Here is an 18,772-nt window from a genome sequence, read left to right on the forward strand (position 1 = left end):
AGATTGCGGTTACGGACAGAGCGCAGGTGTTCTGCGAAACGGTCACTTAGTCTGCGTTTGGTCTCACCAACGTAGAGGAGGCCACACTTGGAGCACCGAATACAGTAGATGATATTAAGGGAGGTGCAGGTGAATCTTTGTCTCATCTGAAAGGACTGTTAAGGTCCCTGGATACTCACTGATATGACAGGCCTTGACCTCTTCCACTGCCAGGAGAATTCCAAGCGCAAACTAGAGGAACAACACCTCATTTTCCATCTTGAAACCTTGCAGTCTAACGGCATGAACACTGAATTCTCCCACTTTAGGCAATTCCCCCCCACCCCACCATGCTTCTTCTCTTCTTCCCTTTCCTAGCCTTTTTTGTGTTTCCTCTCTTTTTTTCCTCTCTCTTCTTACCTTTGACCCATCCCCCGGTGGATCTGCTCTCCCCTCCTGCCCCACACCTGCCTATCACTCTCTTACTTGCATCCACCTATCACCACCCTGTGCCCACCCTGTCTCCCCTCTTTTGTCCACCTATCACTGCTCTGCTTTTCCCTCCAATATATTGGGTTTCCCTTTTTCCTATCTTCAGTCCTGAAGAAGGGTCCTGACCCGAAAGGTTGACTGGCTGCTTTTCTCCACAGATGCTGCCTGGCCTGCTGAGTTCCTCCAGCACCATCATGTTTTTCATCTAGATTCCAGCACCTGCAGTTCTTTACTTCTCTAATAACCTAGGAATGTTGTTTAACCCAAATCCTTGCCTAAACTTGTTTTTCATTTGTGTCAACATTGTGATGAACTTTTAAAATCCACTTTAATAAGATCACAAGCAGTAAGTTAATTAATAATCTTAGCAAGCAAAAAAAAATGGACTTTATACCCATACTTTAAAATACATTAATTTTGTTCTGGATGAATAGGAACTGTCAGAGCAGCACAAAACATGGATGTACAATCAATTAGTGTACATTAATTGATAATTTTGCATTCAAATAATATAGCCATCATCATCACTCCCTTAAGTCTAAGGAGTCATATTTAAATAGATATGGTGAACATCTCATTTAACCATTTAACATGTAGTTTTAACTTCATTACGTACAGCTCTCTCAAGTCCTGTTCTCTTTTAACGATGGTACTCATTACGCCAGGATTAGCTGGAGTGTAAAGATATCATCTGGCTTCTTTGCTCTACTAAATATTGTCTCCTTAAAATTTCTCCCATTTCCTTACCCCTCAAAACAAACAATAACTGACAAGGCTCATGGACTTCTTAGTCATTAAAATTCACACCATTCAGTCAACTTTTTCACCACTTCTCTCCATACCCCTAGCTTACCAGGCCAAATGATAAGGTTCCCCCACCATTATAAGAATGTGCTTTTTTTCTCTAATTTCTTGATTTCTTCCATGCTCTTTTTGAGCTGCCTAGTCCACCGTAACATGTTGTCCTTCGGTCCCCTTTCATGCAGATCCTTCTCCACTCAAGAAAAAAGCAACTCTGTGAATCAGTGAATTTTTCTTAGCGTCTCTTTTCTCTTCTAATTCTGTGAATGTGCTGCAGCCTCTAATATTGCTCTGTATCTTTCCCCTGAACTCCTTGTTTAAATTGCTCCAAATAGGTTTTTGTCCTTGCCTTAATACCCAAACAGTTAAAATCACCATTTTGCACTATTTATTTATTTATGTGACCTACAGTAATTCTTATGTCTGCACAGTACTGCTGCTGCAAAACAACAAATTTCACAACATGTCAGTGATAATTAACCTGATTTTGATTTTGATCAAAGTCATTGATTATATCCTAATTTCCCTTCTATCCATCTTGACTTGTCTGGAGACTTTCACAGGGTTCACTTAATCAGTCTTGGGCAGAGAATCACCTACAATGGCCACTACTGCAACACAACATTACCCTTACCTCTGGTATTTTGTGAGAACATATTTAGAGCATATTCTTACTTCTCATTTACATGCTCAATTGGCAACATTCAAAAACACACTGTAATATTAGAGTGAGGGTAGGACCACTCAGGGATAAAGCGGGAAATGTGCCGGGAAGTGGAGGAGGTAGGGGAGGTCCTTAATGAATACTTTGCTTTAGTGTTCACTAGGGAGAGGGACTTTGACGAATGTGAGGACAGCGCAGAACAAGCTAATGTGCTGGAGCAAGTTGAGGTTAAGAAAGAGGTAATGTTGGAACTTCTGAAAAACATTAGGATAGATAGGTCCCCTGGGCCGGACGGGATATACCCCAGGTTACTACAGGAAGCAAGGGAAAAGATTGCTGGGGCATCGACGATGATACTTTTGTCCTCCCTGGCCACAGGAGTGGTACTGAACAATTGGAGGATGCCAAATGTTATTCCCTTGTTCAAGAAAGGTAATAGGGATAATCCTGGGAATTATAGACCAGTGAGTCTTACATCAGTGGTAGGCAAGCTATTGGAGAGGATTCTTAGGGACAGGATTTATGAGCATTTGGAGAAGCAAAGATTTATTAGGGATAGTCAGCATGGCTTTGTGAGGGGCAGGTCATGCCTCACAAGCCTAATTGAGTTTTTTGAGGAGGTGCCAAAACAAATAGATGAAGGTAGAGTGGTGGATGTGGTGTATATGGACTTTAGTAAGGTGTTTGACAAGGTTCCCCATGGTAGACTCATCCAAAAGGTCATGAGGCATGGAATCCATGGAGACGTGGCTGCGTGGTTTCAGAATTGGCTTGCACGTAGAAGGCAGAGGGTAGTAGTAGATGGAGAGTGTTCTGCCTGGAGGTCAGTGACTAGTGGTGTTCTACAGGGATCTGTTCTGGGATCCCTGCTCTGTGATTTTTATAAATGACTTGGCTGAGGAAGTGGAGGGGTGGGTTAGTAAGTTTCCAGATGACACAAAGGTTGGAGGTGTTGTGGTTAGTGTAGAAGGTTGTTGTAGGTTACAATGGGATATAGACAGGATGCAGATTTCGGCAGAGAAGTGGCAGATGGAGTTCAATCCAGAGAAGTGTGAAGTGATACACTTTGGAAGAACTAACTTGAAGGTGGAGTACAAGGTTAACGGCAGAGTTCTTAGTAGTGTGGAGGAACAGAGGGATCTTGGGGTCCAAGTTCATAGATCTCTCAAAGTTGCTGCGCAAGTTGATAGGATGATTAAGAAGGCGTATGGTGTGCTGGCCTTCATTAGTAGGGGGACTGAGTTTAAGAGCCGCGAGGTAATGTTGCAGCTCTATAAAACTCTGGTTAGACCACACTTAGAATATTGTGTTCAGTTCTGGTAGGCTCATTATAGGAAGGATATGGAAGCTTTAGAGAGGGTGCAGAGGAGATTTACCAGGATGGTGCCAGGATTAGAGAACATGTCTTATGAGGAAAGGTTGAGCGAGCTAGGGCTTTTCTCTTTGGAGAGAAGGAGGATGAGAGGTGACTTGATAGAGGTGTGTAAGATTATGAGGGGCATAGGCAGAGTGGACAGCCAGCACCTTTTCCCCAGAGTGGCAACAGCCAATACCAGAGGACATCAGTTTAAGGTCTGAGGAGGAACGTTTAGGGGAAATGTCAGAGGTGGGTTTTTTACACAGTATGTGCCTAGAATGGACGCTGGGGGTGGTGGTAGAGGCTGGTACAATAGGGGAATTTAAAAGACTCTTAGATAAGTACATGGATGGAGGGTTATGTACTGTGTAGGAGAGAAGGGTTAGATTGATGATAGAGTAGGTTTATATCGGTCGGCACAACATCCTGGGCCAAAGAGCATGTACTGTGCTGTACTGTCTATGTTTTATGTTACTCCTTGGTGCAGGTTACGGTGGCTGCTGAACCTTCTGAATGAGAAAGATGTATGGTCAGAGATCATGGTTCATACCTGCATCAATGACATAAGCAGAAAACAAGATAAGTCCCTTGAGGAAAATAACAGGGAGCTGGACATCAGATTAAATAAAAAGTTTAGTGCAAATGGAAACCTGAGTTATTTCAGAAGGGGAAAGAGAAAAACTCAATGTGGAAGAAAGGCATTTAACCAACAAGTTTGAAAGACAGACATATGAATTTTGAAGACAGGGGAATTTAAGGTTGGATAAAAAGGAAAGAAAGAAGTTTGACAGTTGCATGTACTGTAATGCAAAATGTCTTGGAAATAAAGGCATTGAACTGAGGGAGCAGATGGACAAAAGGCTGTATGATATTGTGGCCATCACTGAAACACAGTTTAAAGGTAGGCAGTAGTGACAACTTGACATTACTGATTACAACATTTTCAGATGAGACGTGGAGATTGAAAAGGGAGGGGTTATAGAAATAACTGTTCAGAAAAAAAATTACAGCTGAGAGAAAAGAAAATGTGCTAGACAGGAAAGACAAGGAAACGTACAAGATAGAGTCATATAGAGTCAAAGAGCCTTGCAGCACAGAAAAAGGCTATGCATGTTTTGAACAGAAAGGGATTAGAATATCACCCACACTGACAGCCTCCAATATACTTGAACCCACAGTCACAGTTGCGGATGTAAGGTCAGTCTTGGTATTGGTATTAGGTTATTATTGTCACTTGTACCTAGGTACAGTGAAAAACTTGTCTTGCATACCGATCGTACAGGTCAATTCATTACACAGTGCAGTTACATTGAGTTAGTACAGAGTGCATTGATGTAGTTCAGGTAAAAACAATAACAGTACAGAGTAAAGTGTCAGAGAGTTCCAGAGAGTGAACCCGCGGAAAGCAACTGGCCTGGATGGTGTCCCTGGTTGTGTCCTTAGTTCTTGCGCAGATCAGCTGGCGGGGATATTTGCAGACATTTTTAACCTCTCCCTGCTTCAATCTGAGGTTCTCACCTGCTTTAAGAAGACCATTATCATCCCAGTACCAAAGAAAAACAATGACTACTGACCAGTGGCTCTGACATCCACCATCATGAAGTGCTTTGAGAGGCTGGTCATGGCACGCATTAACTCCAGCCTCCCGGACAACCTTGACCCACTGCAATTCACCTACTGCCGAAACAGGTCTACAGTGGACACCATCTCCCTGGCCTTACACTCATCCCTGGAGCATCTGAACAGTAAAGATGCCGATATTAGGCTATTTGTCTATTGAACACAGCTCCATCTTTAATACTATAATTACAAGCAAACTCATCTCCAAGCTCCTAAACCTGGGATCAACTCCTCTCTTTGCAACTGGATCCTTGACTTCATGACCAACAGACTGCAATCAGTGAGGATAGACACACCAACGCCATGATTATTCTCAACACTGGTTCCCCACGAGGGTGCGCCCTCAGCCCTCTACTCTACGCCCTATACACTCATGACTGCGTGGCCAGATTCTATTCTAAATCCATCCGCCAGTTTGCAGATTGAACCACCGTAGTGGGCTGTATCTCAAATAATGATGAGTCGGAGTACAGGAAGGAGACAGAGAGCTTAGTGACATTGTGTCAAACAACAACCTTTCTCTCAATGTCAGCAAAACAAAGAGCTGGTCATTGACTTCAGGAAGGGGGACAGTGCACATGGTCCGGTTTACATCAACGGTGCCAAGATCGAGGAGGGTGAGAATTTCAAGTTCCTAGGAATGAACATCACCAATAGCCTGTCCTGGTCCAACCACGTTGACACCACAGCCAAGAAAACTCACCAGTGCCTCTACTTGCTTGGGAGGCTAAAGAAATTTGGTATGTCCCATTTGACATACACCAATTTTTACCGATGCACTACAGAAAGCATCCTATCTGGATGTATCACAGCTTGGTACGGCAACTGCTCTATCCATGACCGCAAGAAACTGCAGAGAGTTGTGGACACAGCTCAGCACATCATGGAGAAGGTACAGAATGGATTTGAAGGAACTTTTTTTTACACAGTACATAACGAGTTCAAAAAAGAGAGGTTGCATTGTACTTAGTTTTAGGGAAAGGATGGCAGTGGGAGAGCATTAAGCGGTAGCAATAGTAATTCAGTTAGATTTGGCATGACAGAGACAAAAGTTCAGTAAAAGTTTTAAGTTAGTTTAAAAACAATTTGACTAGGTTGAGATGTGGTTCAGCAAAAGTGGAATGAAAACAGCTACTTGAAAGAAAATCAGCATCATTGTACTGGGCATTCAAGGAGGAGACAGAAAAGGTTTATAAAAGCAACAAGAATTCCCAAATCTCAACTCCCATAGATATTAAGGAACATAAAAGGGAACAAATGGAAGCTTAAGAAAAATATGAAAAGCTCAACACTAAAGCAAGCCTAAGTAAGCCTAGAGGGTAGAGACACAAGAGACTGCAGATGTGGGAATCTGGAAATGTCAACATTTCCATTCCCCTCACAGATGCTGCTCGATCTGATGAGTCCTTCCAGCAGACTGTTTGTTAAGCCTTGAGGGTATGTGGGTAAAATTAGGATGACATGGAGGATGCATGAAAAATCTTGGCAGGTAATATCAAAGAAAACTAAGTTTTTTATATAAACAAGTGAAAGGAAAGATCATCAAAGGAATGTGCAGGTCCTATACCAGACATACAGTTCTAAATTAATGTTTTGGCTCCCTTGATAGACTTTGATGAGATAATAGGCATGACGGAAATGCATTTGATATTGTCTGCATGGACTTCCAAAAGGAATTTGATAATGTGCCTTCTTAAAGGCTTTTTATCTAAATACGTTTTAGACTAAAGCACATAGAAAAAGTTACAGCACAGGTAGAAAACTGAGTAAGTGACAATATATGGTCTTATTTTTCAAACTGGATGGAAATGAACAGTGGTGTGTTAATGACTTGGACATAAAAATTTGCATTTGCCTCAAAACATGGAAGCATAATGAACTGAGAATGACAGACTTCCATGGGAAAGGGAGAGCAGATACACAGCAGATGGATTTTAATGCAGAAAATGTTAAGTGTTCCATTTTGGTTGGAAGAATGAGAAGAGTCGAGATAAACTAAAGACAACAATTCTAAGAGGGGATGGGAACAGAGAGACCTGGGGGTATACAGTGTGTGCTTAAGTCATTGTGAATGGTGGGACAGGTTGAGAGAAGATTAAAAAAGAATATAGGATCTGTACTTCATTGATACTTTCCTGCAGTCTAGAGCTGTCATCCTGTCAACCACACAGTTATTTTTAGTATCACGGGTAAACATCTTAATTATGATCCCACATTTAACAATATATCATAGAAGGATTAAAGTGGTAATTAAATGGTAGTGACAATCTGGAATATTGTCCGAGAGGATGGTGGAGGCAGAAATCTTTATCTCCTTCAAAAGGAAGAGTCTGAAGAGCTATAACCTAAAAAAAAATGATGGACAAAGAACTGGGTAAGATAAGTAGCTTGAGTTTTGGCTAGTTTTGGACATAATGGGCTGAGTAAACTTGTTCTGTGCCACATATTTTTATGATTCTTTCTCTCCATCTTCGACTTCCCCGCTCTCTGTCCTTCTCCCTCCCTAATTCACTCTATAATGGCTTTCTGCTCCATCAGATTGTTTTCATCCCTCTTCCTCCATCCTCTCTCTCCCCATTCTTTAATGAACATTCTGAATATCAGTTCCTCTCCCTCCCACCATTCCCTCTCTATTTCTCTGTGGTGCCCCAATTGACCACCAAATTAAATGGCTGCTCAAGTCAAAACCAAGGCCATTACCTGCAATCCTGGATGTAAGTTGTGCCTCCACTCCCATGCCCTGATTAAAGTGAACTAATGAGTGAACAGGAAAGGAGGAGATTGTTTCTGAAGTCCAACAGCAGAGATGTGGATGGTGTGATGGGCAACATCTGAGATCTGACAGGCAGGAGTCTGGGGGGTGAGGGCAGGGGTGGAGATGGGGGCTCTGCAGCAACATGCTGGACCAAAAGCAACCAGAGGATACTAATGTGAAACTAAACTCTGGTTGTAGTTGGTCTGTGCAATTAGTATGATCAATAAGTTACAGGTTAATTTGAAATCACTTTAATCACATATGTTAAGGACATTTAACTGATGGTCAATTGCTACAACTTTTTACTCAAACCCTTAGCAACCTTCACCTTTGTCCCTTAAGTCCAAGGATGCACACTCGAATGGCTATAATGAACAACTAGCATAATCACTTACTACCCGTTCCATTTTGACGACATAAAACACTATCAAGTCCCTTTCTTTTCTGTCAAGACTGTTCATTATTTAATTTATCTTGGAATGCAAAGATAACCTCTGGCTCCTTTTCACTCCCACAAACCATCTTCTTAAACCCTTTCCTATCTCCTCTGCCCTCAACATCGACAATAAAGAGGGCCTTTTGGATGGAATTCTTGGATGCTAAAACTGAGATTATCTTGTCAACTGTTATCAATTCCACCGTTCTTCTACCTTACCAGTCCAAAGGACGAGGATCCCTCAACCCCCAGCTTTTTCCAATAAGCCTTAGCTCCAGCTCACATTTCTCTCTTCTCTACATAGTCAACACCCATCCCCAGTTTGACTCACTTCCTGCTCCCTGGACGCCATCTCACTCAACTGATCCTTAGTCCCCATGTTAGTTGACATTGCTACATCACCCTCCTCGGTATTGTCTTATCACCTTCAAATCTCCCTTCCCACAAATTTTAAAATCTTCATCATTCTTTTCAAATCCGTCCATTGCTTCTATCTTCCCTCTGTCCCTAACCTAAAAAAAAAGTGTTTTTGCAACTCTAAACATCTCAAATATCTTGAATATTTATTGCTCAACCGTCAGCAGCTCCGGCAGCCACGGAGTTTCTAAATTCGGATTATCTTGCCTAAATCTCCCCACTTCTCTTTAAATCGATTCTTAAAGCCCATCTTTGACCAAGCATTTGGTCGTGTGTTCTATCAGATCCCAATGGGTCTGTGCCAAGTTTTATTGGTTAGTTTTCATGTAGAGGGAATTTGGTTCGTTTTACTATGTTCAAGGGGCTTATAAATACAAGTTGCGGCTGATACAGTGTCATCAGTATTGAGGCACTAAGGTTGTTTTTTACCTGAACTGCAGAGTTCTGATTTAGGACAATCTCAGGAAATGAAGTCGAATCTAAATTCTAACGTTGGCTTCTTTTGTTCCTACGATGTATTTAGAAGGTTTGGGGGGGGGGGGGGCCGGGGGAGGGAATAAAACTGCTAACAGAAACCACTAGCTTTTAAAATGCTAAAAACTTCTGAGAAGCACCAAGTATTTTAATTTGTGAGTTGGCAGGAGAGACTACGATGATGTTTAATTCCCCCAGAATAATCCATTTCAATTTACCTTTTGTACAAGTTCCTGCTATGTTAGAACAATATAACGATCCGGTTTTCTCTCGCTTTTAACTGGAATAGACCTGTTTAACCCGGTGGTGGCGCACGTGCACGATGCTCGCTCTCGATAACAGGAAAGGTGGGTTTGGGGCAGTGAAGCGCGCGGTCACGAGCACCCTGTGTGACAGCTGGAAGCGCGCTCCCTCTGGGAACTGACTTGCAACCACGCGTTTTGTTCGCAGCCCATACCCCAAGGAGAGGCGCTCATGCACGCGATGCGCATCCACGTAGAGAGACCGGCTCCAGCCGGTCTCTATCAGCCCAGGCGAGGAACGACGTTAAAGTAATCGGAAGGGGTGGGGGGGACCGTCAAATCAGGGGAGAAAATAATCTTGCGCAGAGTTGCGGCGAGCGTGACCCGGGGCCGGAGGGGAACCAACCTTGGGACCCAGCGCATTAGCAGCTGTTACCAGCAGCATTAAAATAGTTAACCTGTTCATGACGTTAGAGTTATAACCGATGCCTCCGTGCAGGCACCGGCAGAATCTGTACATTTTGCCTGGGGTACGATAAAGGTAAGACCTTCTGCCGCAGAGTCTAATTCTTAATCATCCTTTGAAGCTTATTGGTGTATAAATAATTGAAGCATCCTGAATCTTCAGTAAAAGCCTTGGATGGCCCGATCCAACCGATGAATGTCAATTTGTGGTGAAAGGCTGACGTTGTACAATATTTCTATTTTTTTTAAAAAAGCTCTTAAAGCCTGTATTGACCAGTTAAACTTCTTGATCGTACGTTTGTTGCTGTATCTGGGATCCTACCGGCTGTCCCACAAGGGTGAGCTGATGTCATCTTTCGGGACTAGCAGTTTTCTCCATTTTGTTTTCGTTAAACGTAAACTGTTTAGTTTTTTTAAAAAAAATAATAGGTTCATGTTTGTTTGCATGTTTAGTTTTGTTTTTGTTTCCGTCGTAGCCCCAAAAATCAGGTCAACAACTTGCGTTAATTTGCGACGCATTGCTGGGTCCCGAGCACATCTGAGCAGAGCTGAGGAACTCGGCTGGTGAGTACAGTAGCAATCTTAATGGATTATTATCCTGCGAGTGCACGTCAGAAGGCTGAATGCACAGACGAGATAACTTTAGAAATTCCGGCTGGTATCAAATATTTGGAGCTCGCGGAAACCCAATATTTACTTTACACGTTTACAAAATGTAGAAGTACGTCCACAGATCCACTCTTTAAGTGCGTTATTTCAGAGCTCGGAATAGATTTCGAACCGGCTCATTTCTTGTAAGGTGCTATGAATACTCTTCGCTTTACTGTAAGAGGAAGTGTCAGTGCATCACTTACAGCAAACGATCTCAGCGGGGCGTTCTCCGGACATCGAATTCACCTCCTTGAGCCGAATGAGCAATTTAACACAAGTGTAACAATATTATAATTATGTTTAAAATTACAACAGTATTGGAAACTCTTCCGGTCTTCTCGACGCTTTTTGTTACTGTAAATATCTCACGGAAGGGAAATGAATAATTTGTCTGCTAAAACGCGGTAGTGTTTTTTTTAAGTTGGTGCAGTAAACTGCAGCCGGTGTCTCGGCGGGGGAAAAGAACGCTATGACACAAAGGTGCTCCTCCAGCTGTTCAGGCATACTCAGTGCAGTCTTTCGGCATACAGATTGGCCAGCAGATGGTGCAAAAAACTTTCTTAATTGTCTTCATGCACAACGTCATTTAAGAAGTCTCGATACTGGGATGATGGGTTTGAAAAAGTATTGTGTTAACTGCCAAGGCTCAACTTGTTTGAATGATTTACAAATTATATAACCAATGTTTATTTTTCGTTTCTTTTTGAATTTGCTCACAAAAAAAGTTAGCATTTCGGTTTGTTTTCCTCCGCTTGGTTGCACGGTAGTGTAGCGGTTAGCGTAACGCTTTACAGCGCCAGTGACCCGGGTTCAAATCCGGCCGTTGTCTGTAAGGAGTTCTCCCCATGACTGTGTGGGTTTCCTCCCACATTCCGAAGACATACGGGTTAGGAAGTTGTGGGCATGCTATGTTGGCACGAAGTATGGCGACACTTGCGGGCTGCCCCCAGAACACTCTACGCAAAAAGATGTATTTCACCATGTTTCGATGTACATGTGACTAATAAAGAAATCTTATCTTTAAATTTAGCATCCACTGATGGACACCAGTTTCTATATGTAGAATACAATTGGCAAGATATTTCTTTATCAGATCAAGGGCTATGGTAGAAAAGAGGAAGTGAAGCAAATATAATAATTTTATATTTTCTTACGACTAAAAGACCATTCAGCCCCTTAAGTCTATGCCAGCTCTCCAGGACAGTTTTATCAATCCCATTGCCCTATTTCTCACATGCTCATCAACTACACTCACCTTGGCTAAGGCGAATTAATTTACCAACACTTCTTTGGGCTGCAGCATCTGGGGGAAACCCTAGTGGTCACAGGAAGTACATGCAAATTCCACATTGACAGCAATGAGAGGTCAGGATTATACCAGGGTTGCTGGAGTGGTGAGATGGCAGCATTAACTGCTGGACCACCCACAGTAGGTGGAAATGGAAATCTGGGAAAGGACTTGCATCTGATCTGTGGAAGTCTTCAAGTGTAAATAAATATGGTGGGAATGACAGAATGAAATGATATTTTATGTCCTTGGCATTAAATAATGTATTACATTAGTGCTATAGCAGCATTGGTGGTGTGAAGTATTTGATGCTACTAGGATGGCAGAGAACTATTTTGTCAAAAAAGATTAATACATACAAACAGTCCCATAAATTGTGGATCCCCTAATGGCATCAGATGGACTTTGCAGAAGAAATGGGATGGTTTGTTCAAGCCTGGAGAAGACAGTGAATTCTCTACCACTGCACAATGAACATTTTTGTCAAGTGCTACAAACATTGGCTACCCTCGGAAATCCTCCAGGCTTGACAGTAACTTCTCCAAGTAGATAGATATTCTGTCCCACTACATTCTCTGCCTATGTTTTAGAGATTCCCTTTCTGCAAGCTCAACTTTTAGTGACTTCAAAATCATACACATTATAACTACAAAAATTACATAAGAACATATGAAAAAAGCAAGAATTGACATTTGGTCCTTTGAGCCTGCTCCTCCATTCATCAAAATCATGGCTACTTTAGCAACATTTACCTGAACTATCCCCATATTTCTTGATTCTCTTAATAGCCAAAAATCTATCAATCTGATTTGAATATAATCACTTATTGAGCCTTCACAGTTTGCCACAGTAGATAATTCCATAGATCTGCCATCCTCCACACAAAGAAGCTTTGCCAGGTGCAATTCTATATGGAGTACCCTTTATTCTGAGACTATGACCCCTAATTCCAGATGCCTTAGCCAAGGAAAGCATCCTCCCTGTATTCAACTTCTCCAGCTGTGTAAGAACTTTTTTTAAAGTTTCTATGAGATCTTGTCTCATTCTCTGGAGAATACAGGCCGAGTTAGCTCCTCATAAGGCAAACCCACCATCCCTGAAACCAGTCTTCACTGCACTCCTATGGCAAGTACAGTGGCATGCAGAAGTTTGGGCACCCCTGGTCAAAATTTCTGTTACTGTGAATAGCTAAGCAAATAAAAGACGACCTGATTTCCAAAAGGCATAAAGTTAAAGATGACATGTTTCTTTAATATTTTTAGTAAGATTACTTTTTTATTTCCATCATTTACAGTTTCAAAATAACAAAAAAGGAAAAGGGCCCAAAGCAAAAGTTTGGGCACCCTGCATGGTCAGTACTTAGTACCACCCCCTTTGTCAAGTGTCACAGCTTGTAAACACTTTCTGTAGCCAGCTAAGAGTCTTTCAATTCTTCTTTGGGGGATTTTCACCCATTCTTCCTTGCAAAAGACTTCTAGTTCTGTGATATTCTTGGGCTGTCTTGCATGCACTGCTCTTTTGAGGTCTGTCCACAGATTTTCGATGACATTTGGGTCAGGGGACTGTGAGGACCATGGCAACACCTTCAGCTTGTGCCTCTTGGGGTAGTCCATTGTGGATTTTGAGGTGTGTTTAGGATCGTTATCCTGTTGTAGAAGCTATCCTCTTTTCATCTTCGGCTTTTTTACAGATGGTGTGATGTTTGCTTCCAGAATTTGCTGGTATTTAATTGAATTCATTCTTCCCTCTACCAGTGAAATGTTCCCCACGCCACTGGCTGCAACACAAGCCCAAAGCATGATCGATCCACCCCTGTGCTTAACAGTTGGAGAGGTGTTCTTTTCATGAAATTCTGCACCCTTTTTTCTCCAAACTTTCCTGCATCCTCACCACAAAATTCAGCGTCAGAAGTTTGCAAAGGAACATCTAAACAAGCCTGATGTGTTTTGGAAACAAGTCCTGTGGACTCATGAAGTTAAAATAGAACTTTTTGGCCGCAATGAGCAAAGGTATGTTTGGAGAAAAAAGGGTGCAGAATTTCATGAAAAGAACACCTCTCCAACTGTTAAGCACGGGGGTGGATCGATCATGCTTTGGGCTTGTGTTGCAGCCAGTGGCGTGGGGAACATTTCACTCGTAGAGGGAAGAATGAATTCAATTAAATACAAGCAAATTCTGGAAGCAAATATCACACCATCTGTAAAAAAAAAGCCAAAGATGAAACGAGGATCGCTTCCACAATAGGATAACGATCCTAAACACACCTCAAAATCCACAATGGACTACCCCAAGAGGCACAAGCTGAAGGTGTTGCCATGGCCCTCACAGTCCCCTGACCCAAACATCATCGAAAATCTGTGGATAGACCTCAAAAGAGCAGTGCATGTAAGACAGCCCAAGAATCTCACAGAACTGGAAGCCTTTTGCAAGGAAGAACGGGCAAAAATCCCCCAAACAAGAATTGAAAGACTCTTAGCTGGCTACAGAAAGCGTTTACAAGCTGTGATACTTGCCAAAGAGGGTGTTACTAAGTACTGATCGTGCAGGGTGCCCAAACTTTTGCTTTGGGCCCTTTTCCTTTTTTGTTATTTTGAAACTGTAAAAGATGGAAATAAAAAAGTAATCTTGCTTAAAATATTAAAGAAATGTATCATCTTTAACTTTATGCCTTTTGGAAATCAGGTCATCTTTTACTTGCTTAGCTATTCACAGTAACAGAAATTTTGACCAGGGGTGCCCAAACTTTTGCATGTCACTATATCCTTTTTACGTAAGGTGATCAAAACTAGATAATACACACCACGTGTGGTCTCACCAAAGCTTCATGTAATTGGAGAATAATGTCTTTACTCCTGTACGCATAATCCTCTTGTAATAAAACCAACATATTATTTACTTGCCTATCTAAACACCTGCCACACCTGCATGTTGATTTTTAGTAACTTGTGCACAAGGACACTTAGGTCTATTTGAACATCAATCCCTCAACATTTTAAATAAAACTCTGCTGTTCTGTTTTGTGCACCAAGGTTTCAAACATGAAATCAATTTTAATTTGCTATGCTTTTGATTCACTATAATACACATTTGTGAAGTCATATTTTAGTCCAATTTGAGAGTAAACCAGTTACTGCAGGCTTCAAATTTTAAAGGTATATGATTTCAAGAATTCCTGACAAATATACAAAAATAGATCATGACTGCTTTAAAAAAAGTCAGCTTAAAAAAAACTGAAGACAATAAAAAAGACTGTCAGTTTATTTACTTTAAGAGGACACGATAACATTCCCCTTCAGCAAACACATTTTCACATTAAATTCACTTTATCATCCCAACTAGAACTTCAGCAGCCTTTTAATTTTTTGTTGTTTTATCTGAAACCCTGTGGTCATAAGACTGAGCTGGCCTTACTGGGAACTGATTTTGAAAAGTTAGTAAAGAGCTAAGAACACAGATACCTACAGAGTAGTTCTGCTAGAAACAGTACGGGTAAAACCAAAACAAATAAATTGGAAGACCAAAGAAGAGTCATCGGCAGTACTGAACTCATTCAATATCCCAAGTATTCTTGAGTTCATCAGTTCATGACCTTGAATAAACCTTCAAGTACTTCACTGTTTTGACACCATCTGTAGCGAAAAGGTAAATGCCAGGTCTTCCGAACTGCTGGCTTTCAGCCATTTGGATTGAAATTAGTGCAGGGAGTATAAGTATTGATTCTAAGTGGAAGCTCTAGTCCAGCAAGATTTAGCCATTTAGAAAATAACATTTCTAATGCTGTGCAAAGGAAGCTGATATTCTAGGAAGCCGAAGGCAAAATATTGCATATGTTTAAAATCTGAAATAAGAACAGAAAATCCTAAAAAATATTTTAGAGGCCAGGCAGCATTTGTGGAGAGGGTTCTGATGATACTGGGCCTAAGTGTTCTGTTTGTGCAATTGTTTAGGTACTCATTTAATGTTAGCAGCTTCACTTGGAACTGTCCCATTTTCAGTGAAGTATAGTTACTGAAGTTCAGAGAAAATATAAAAATTGGACAAAAAAGCAAGGAGTGACTGGAAGTTTAACAAGGAAAAATTACAGTACATGACAAAGCTAGCTAGAAATGTAAAAACAATAAGAATTTCTACAGACATATAGAGAAAAGGTGAATGTCGGTCCTATAGAAAATGCCTTTAGAATTACTGACGGAAAATGAAATGGCTGATGAATTAAACAGGCATTTCACATCAGTTTTCACCATACAGGATTTATGTAACATCTCAGAATTAGCTGGAAATTGGAAACTGGAAGGGAGGGATGCTGTCAGGAAAATTACCATCATCATAGAACTAGCACAGAGAAAGTTGTTGGAGTTGCAGACTCACAAGTCCTGGATCCTGATGGACTTCATTCTAGGGTTTTAAAAGAAGTGGCTATTGAGGTAATTAGTGCATTGGTTTTAATTTTCCAAAATTCCATAGGTTCAGGGTACGTTACATTCGATCAGAAAATAATAAATGCAACCCTTTTATTCAAGAAGAGGAGACAGGAAACCTGCAACTAACAAGCCAGATGTATAACTGTCGTTGGAAAAATATTATAAGTAGTTATTAAACATTGTTATAGCAGGACACTTAGAAAAACTCAATGTAATCAGAGGAAGTCAATATGGTTTTGTGAAGGGGAAATAACATTTGACTAAATTATTGGGGTCCCTGGAAGTAGTAACATATGCTGTGGATAAAGGGGAACCAGCGACTGTTCGATTTCCAGAAAGCATATGATAAAGTGCCATATCAGAGGATATCATGGAAAATAAAAGCTCATGATGTAGGAGATAACACATTAACATGGATGGAAGATTGGCTGGCTAACCAGAAACATAGTAGGCATAAATAGGACTTTTTCTGGCTGGCAATATGTAACAAGTGCTGTGCCACAGGAATTGGAGTTGGGCCTCAACTTTTCGCAATTTACTTTATTACTGGTTTCTTATAGGTATGATTGATGAGATAAAATAGGTAAGAAAACAAGTTGTGAAGAGGACATAAGGAGGCTAGAAAGGGATATAAATAAGTCAACTGGATGGGCAATGGTCTAACAAATGAGCATAATAAGAGAAAATCTGAACCTACTCATTTTGGCAAGGAAAAAAAAGTGCGTTACCTAAATCATGAGACAATGCAGAGATCTAGTGCTAGATTCACAAGGCTAGTCTATGCAGCAATTAATTTTTAAAAACTGATTGGATGTTATTGTTTATTGCTAGGGGAACTGAATACAAAATTAGGGAGGTATTGCTTCAATAATAGGGCACTGGTGAGACCATATCTGGAGTACTGCTAAAAGTATTGGTGGTCTTATTTTAATGAGTTTGAAGTGATTCAGAGGTGGTTTAGTAGAATAAACCTGGAATTGTCAAGTTGCCTTATGAGAAAAGATTGGGCATGCTAGGTTTGTATTTACTGAAGTATAGAAGAGCTAGAGTTGACTTGATTGGAACATGCAAGATTCAGAGGCATCTTCATAGGGTGGATGTGATAAGAATGTTTCTTGTGGAGGAACTAGAACTAGGAGTTGCCCATTTAAGGCAAACATTTTTCTGAGGATTGAGAATCTATAGAATTGTCTTCCTCAGAGGGTAATGGAAACAGTGTTGGAGCATCTTTAAGGCAGAGGTAGATTGATATTTGATAAAGCAAAGAGATGAATTTTTAATGGGGGGTAGATGAGAATGTGGATTTGAGGTTACAACCAGATCATCCATGATCTTATTAAATGGCAGAGCTGGCTTGAGGCGTCCACTTCAAATTTGCATAATTGTATTATAACGTTAGCACTGTCATGTGCATGTAATACTAAATGTGAAATTGATTGATTTTGCATTTTAAAACTGAAATATCTCATTTCTAAATGCAGAGAACAAATCGTGGAAATGACGGTTTTCACGGGAAACGCAGGAGGATGGACAACAAATGTTTACACAAAGACTCCAGATGGAGGCTGGGGCTGGATCACAGCCATTGCCTTCTTTTTCACAGAAGTCCTCACATATGGCATAATTAAGTCATTTGGTGTTTTCTTTTATGACTTAATGATTTACTTCGATGAGTCCAACAGCAGAGTATCCTGGATATTATCCATCTCTATGTTTATAATGATGTTTACAGGTAAGGAAAACTTTCAGTTTTTGGTAATATTCATCTTTCTAATTTTAAGTAGAATTAATTTAAATGTTGGCTGAGAATCTAGCAGTAGCCTACAAGAGTCCATTTTCACCACTAGCTGTCTATGTAATTGGGCTTAGCACATACAACAAAAGTAGTATAGAGAAATTAAAAAGCTGCAATCCCACACGATATCATTTGTTATAATTTAAGCTTTTAAAAGTACAGTTCTGGTTAAAAAGTTCCAGAAATACTAAAGTATTTTCTATTTCTTTTCCAAAGTCATTATCTGTTGAAGTTTAGATTGGAATGAACGTTTGTGTCACCACTGCTAGTCGTCTTCATGACACTAGCCTGAAACAATTATGGAATGTTCTTCTTCCAGCCACAGTTGGTGAGGCTTGAGGAGGAAGAAATGTGCACTGAATAGAACAAAAAACGAACGCAGTAAGGATATATATATATAAATATTGAATGAAGAAGAGTCTAAGAAGATCATTTTAATCAGATTATTAATATCCAATATAGAATATTCCAAATAATTCAAAGTAATTTATTTGCATGGAGGTTAATGTGTTAATCAAGTGATTCAAGTTATCCAACATCTATAAAAAAATGCTGTTTTAATTGAGCAATAAATCCAAATAGTCCAATAATTTAAAGTAATTGACTTCAAATTCAGAGTGGGGTATATTTCAATTTGAATAGTATAGGTATATTCTGATCAGCAATCCAGACTTATCAATGATCTCTGTGCTATATGGAATATCAAATAAATTTTAAATTCACTCCATATTCAGCATCTTCACAACCTATATACCAGTTAGGAAGGATGCATAAAACATTTGTGCGTGAACTTTCTAGGAAGAAACCTACTTGTTCTTGTATTGCCTCCCATAATGTCTAATTAACAAGAACACTGAATTCCTGTCCAGTGTATTTATTATATTAATCTTTCATCATTTCCACATTTCTTTTTGT

The 18,772-nt window shown here is 40.4% G+C and overlaps 2 protein-coding genes across 29 annotated transcripts in view; one reads left to right on the forward strand and one right to left on the reverse strand.

Annotated features, from left to right (window-relative positions):
* The window catches only part of arsg (arylsulfatase G), a 149,571-nt gene that overhangs the window by 94,259 nt on the left and 36,540 nt on the right, over nucleotides 1-18,772 (reverse strand). For 5 of the 14 annotated variants that reach the window (XM_052033241.1, XM_052033239.1, XM_052033238.1 and 2 more), the window contains exon 1: nucleotides 9,214-9,404. The exons of 3 other annotated variants lie outside the window; for them this stretch is intronic. The gene's annotated coding sequence lies outside the window, so the exon portion shown is untranslated. Of the gene's footprint in view, nucleotides 1-179; nucleotides 301-8,323; nucleotides 8,422-9,213; nucleotides 9,405-9,695; nucleotides 9,835-18,772 lie in introns of those variants that run through there. 6 more of the 14 variants (XM_052033235.1, XM_052033236.1, XM_052033237.1 and 3 more) reach the window with 6 other exon arrangements.
* Nucleotides 9,580-18,772, forward strand: part of LOC127580061 (monocarboxylate transporter 7-like) — a 41,233-nt gene continuing 32,040 nt past the window's right edge. For 10 of the 15 annotated variants that reach the window (XM_052033244.1, XM_052033246.1, XM_052033249.1 and 7 more), the window contains exons 1-2: nucleotides 17,655-17,794; nucleotides 18,177-18,238. Coding sequence is in view for 2 of the 15 variants with exons in the window: in XM_052033242.1 (XP_051889202.1) it covers nucleotides 17,560-17,794 (235 nt within the window). In the remaining 13 variants the exon portion in view is untranslated. Of the gene's footprint in view, nucleotides 9,779-9,896; nucleotides 10,041-10,178; nucleotides 10,267-17,543; nucleotides 17,795-18,073; nucleotides 18,239-18,772 lie in introns of those variants that run through there. The other 5 variants (XM_052033242.1, XM_052033243.1, XM_052033245.1 and 2 more) reach the window with 5 other exon arrangements.

This window comes from Pristis pectinata, chromosome 18 (assembly GCF_009764475.1).
Source record: "Pristis pectinata isolate sPriPec2 chromosome 18, sPriPec2.1.pri, whole genome shotgun sequence".
Classification (NCBI taxonomy): Eukaryota; Metazoa; Chordata; class Chondrichthyes; order Rhinopristiformes; family Pristidae; genus Pristis; species Pristis pectinata.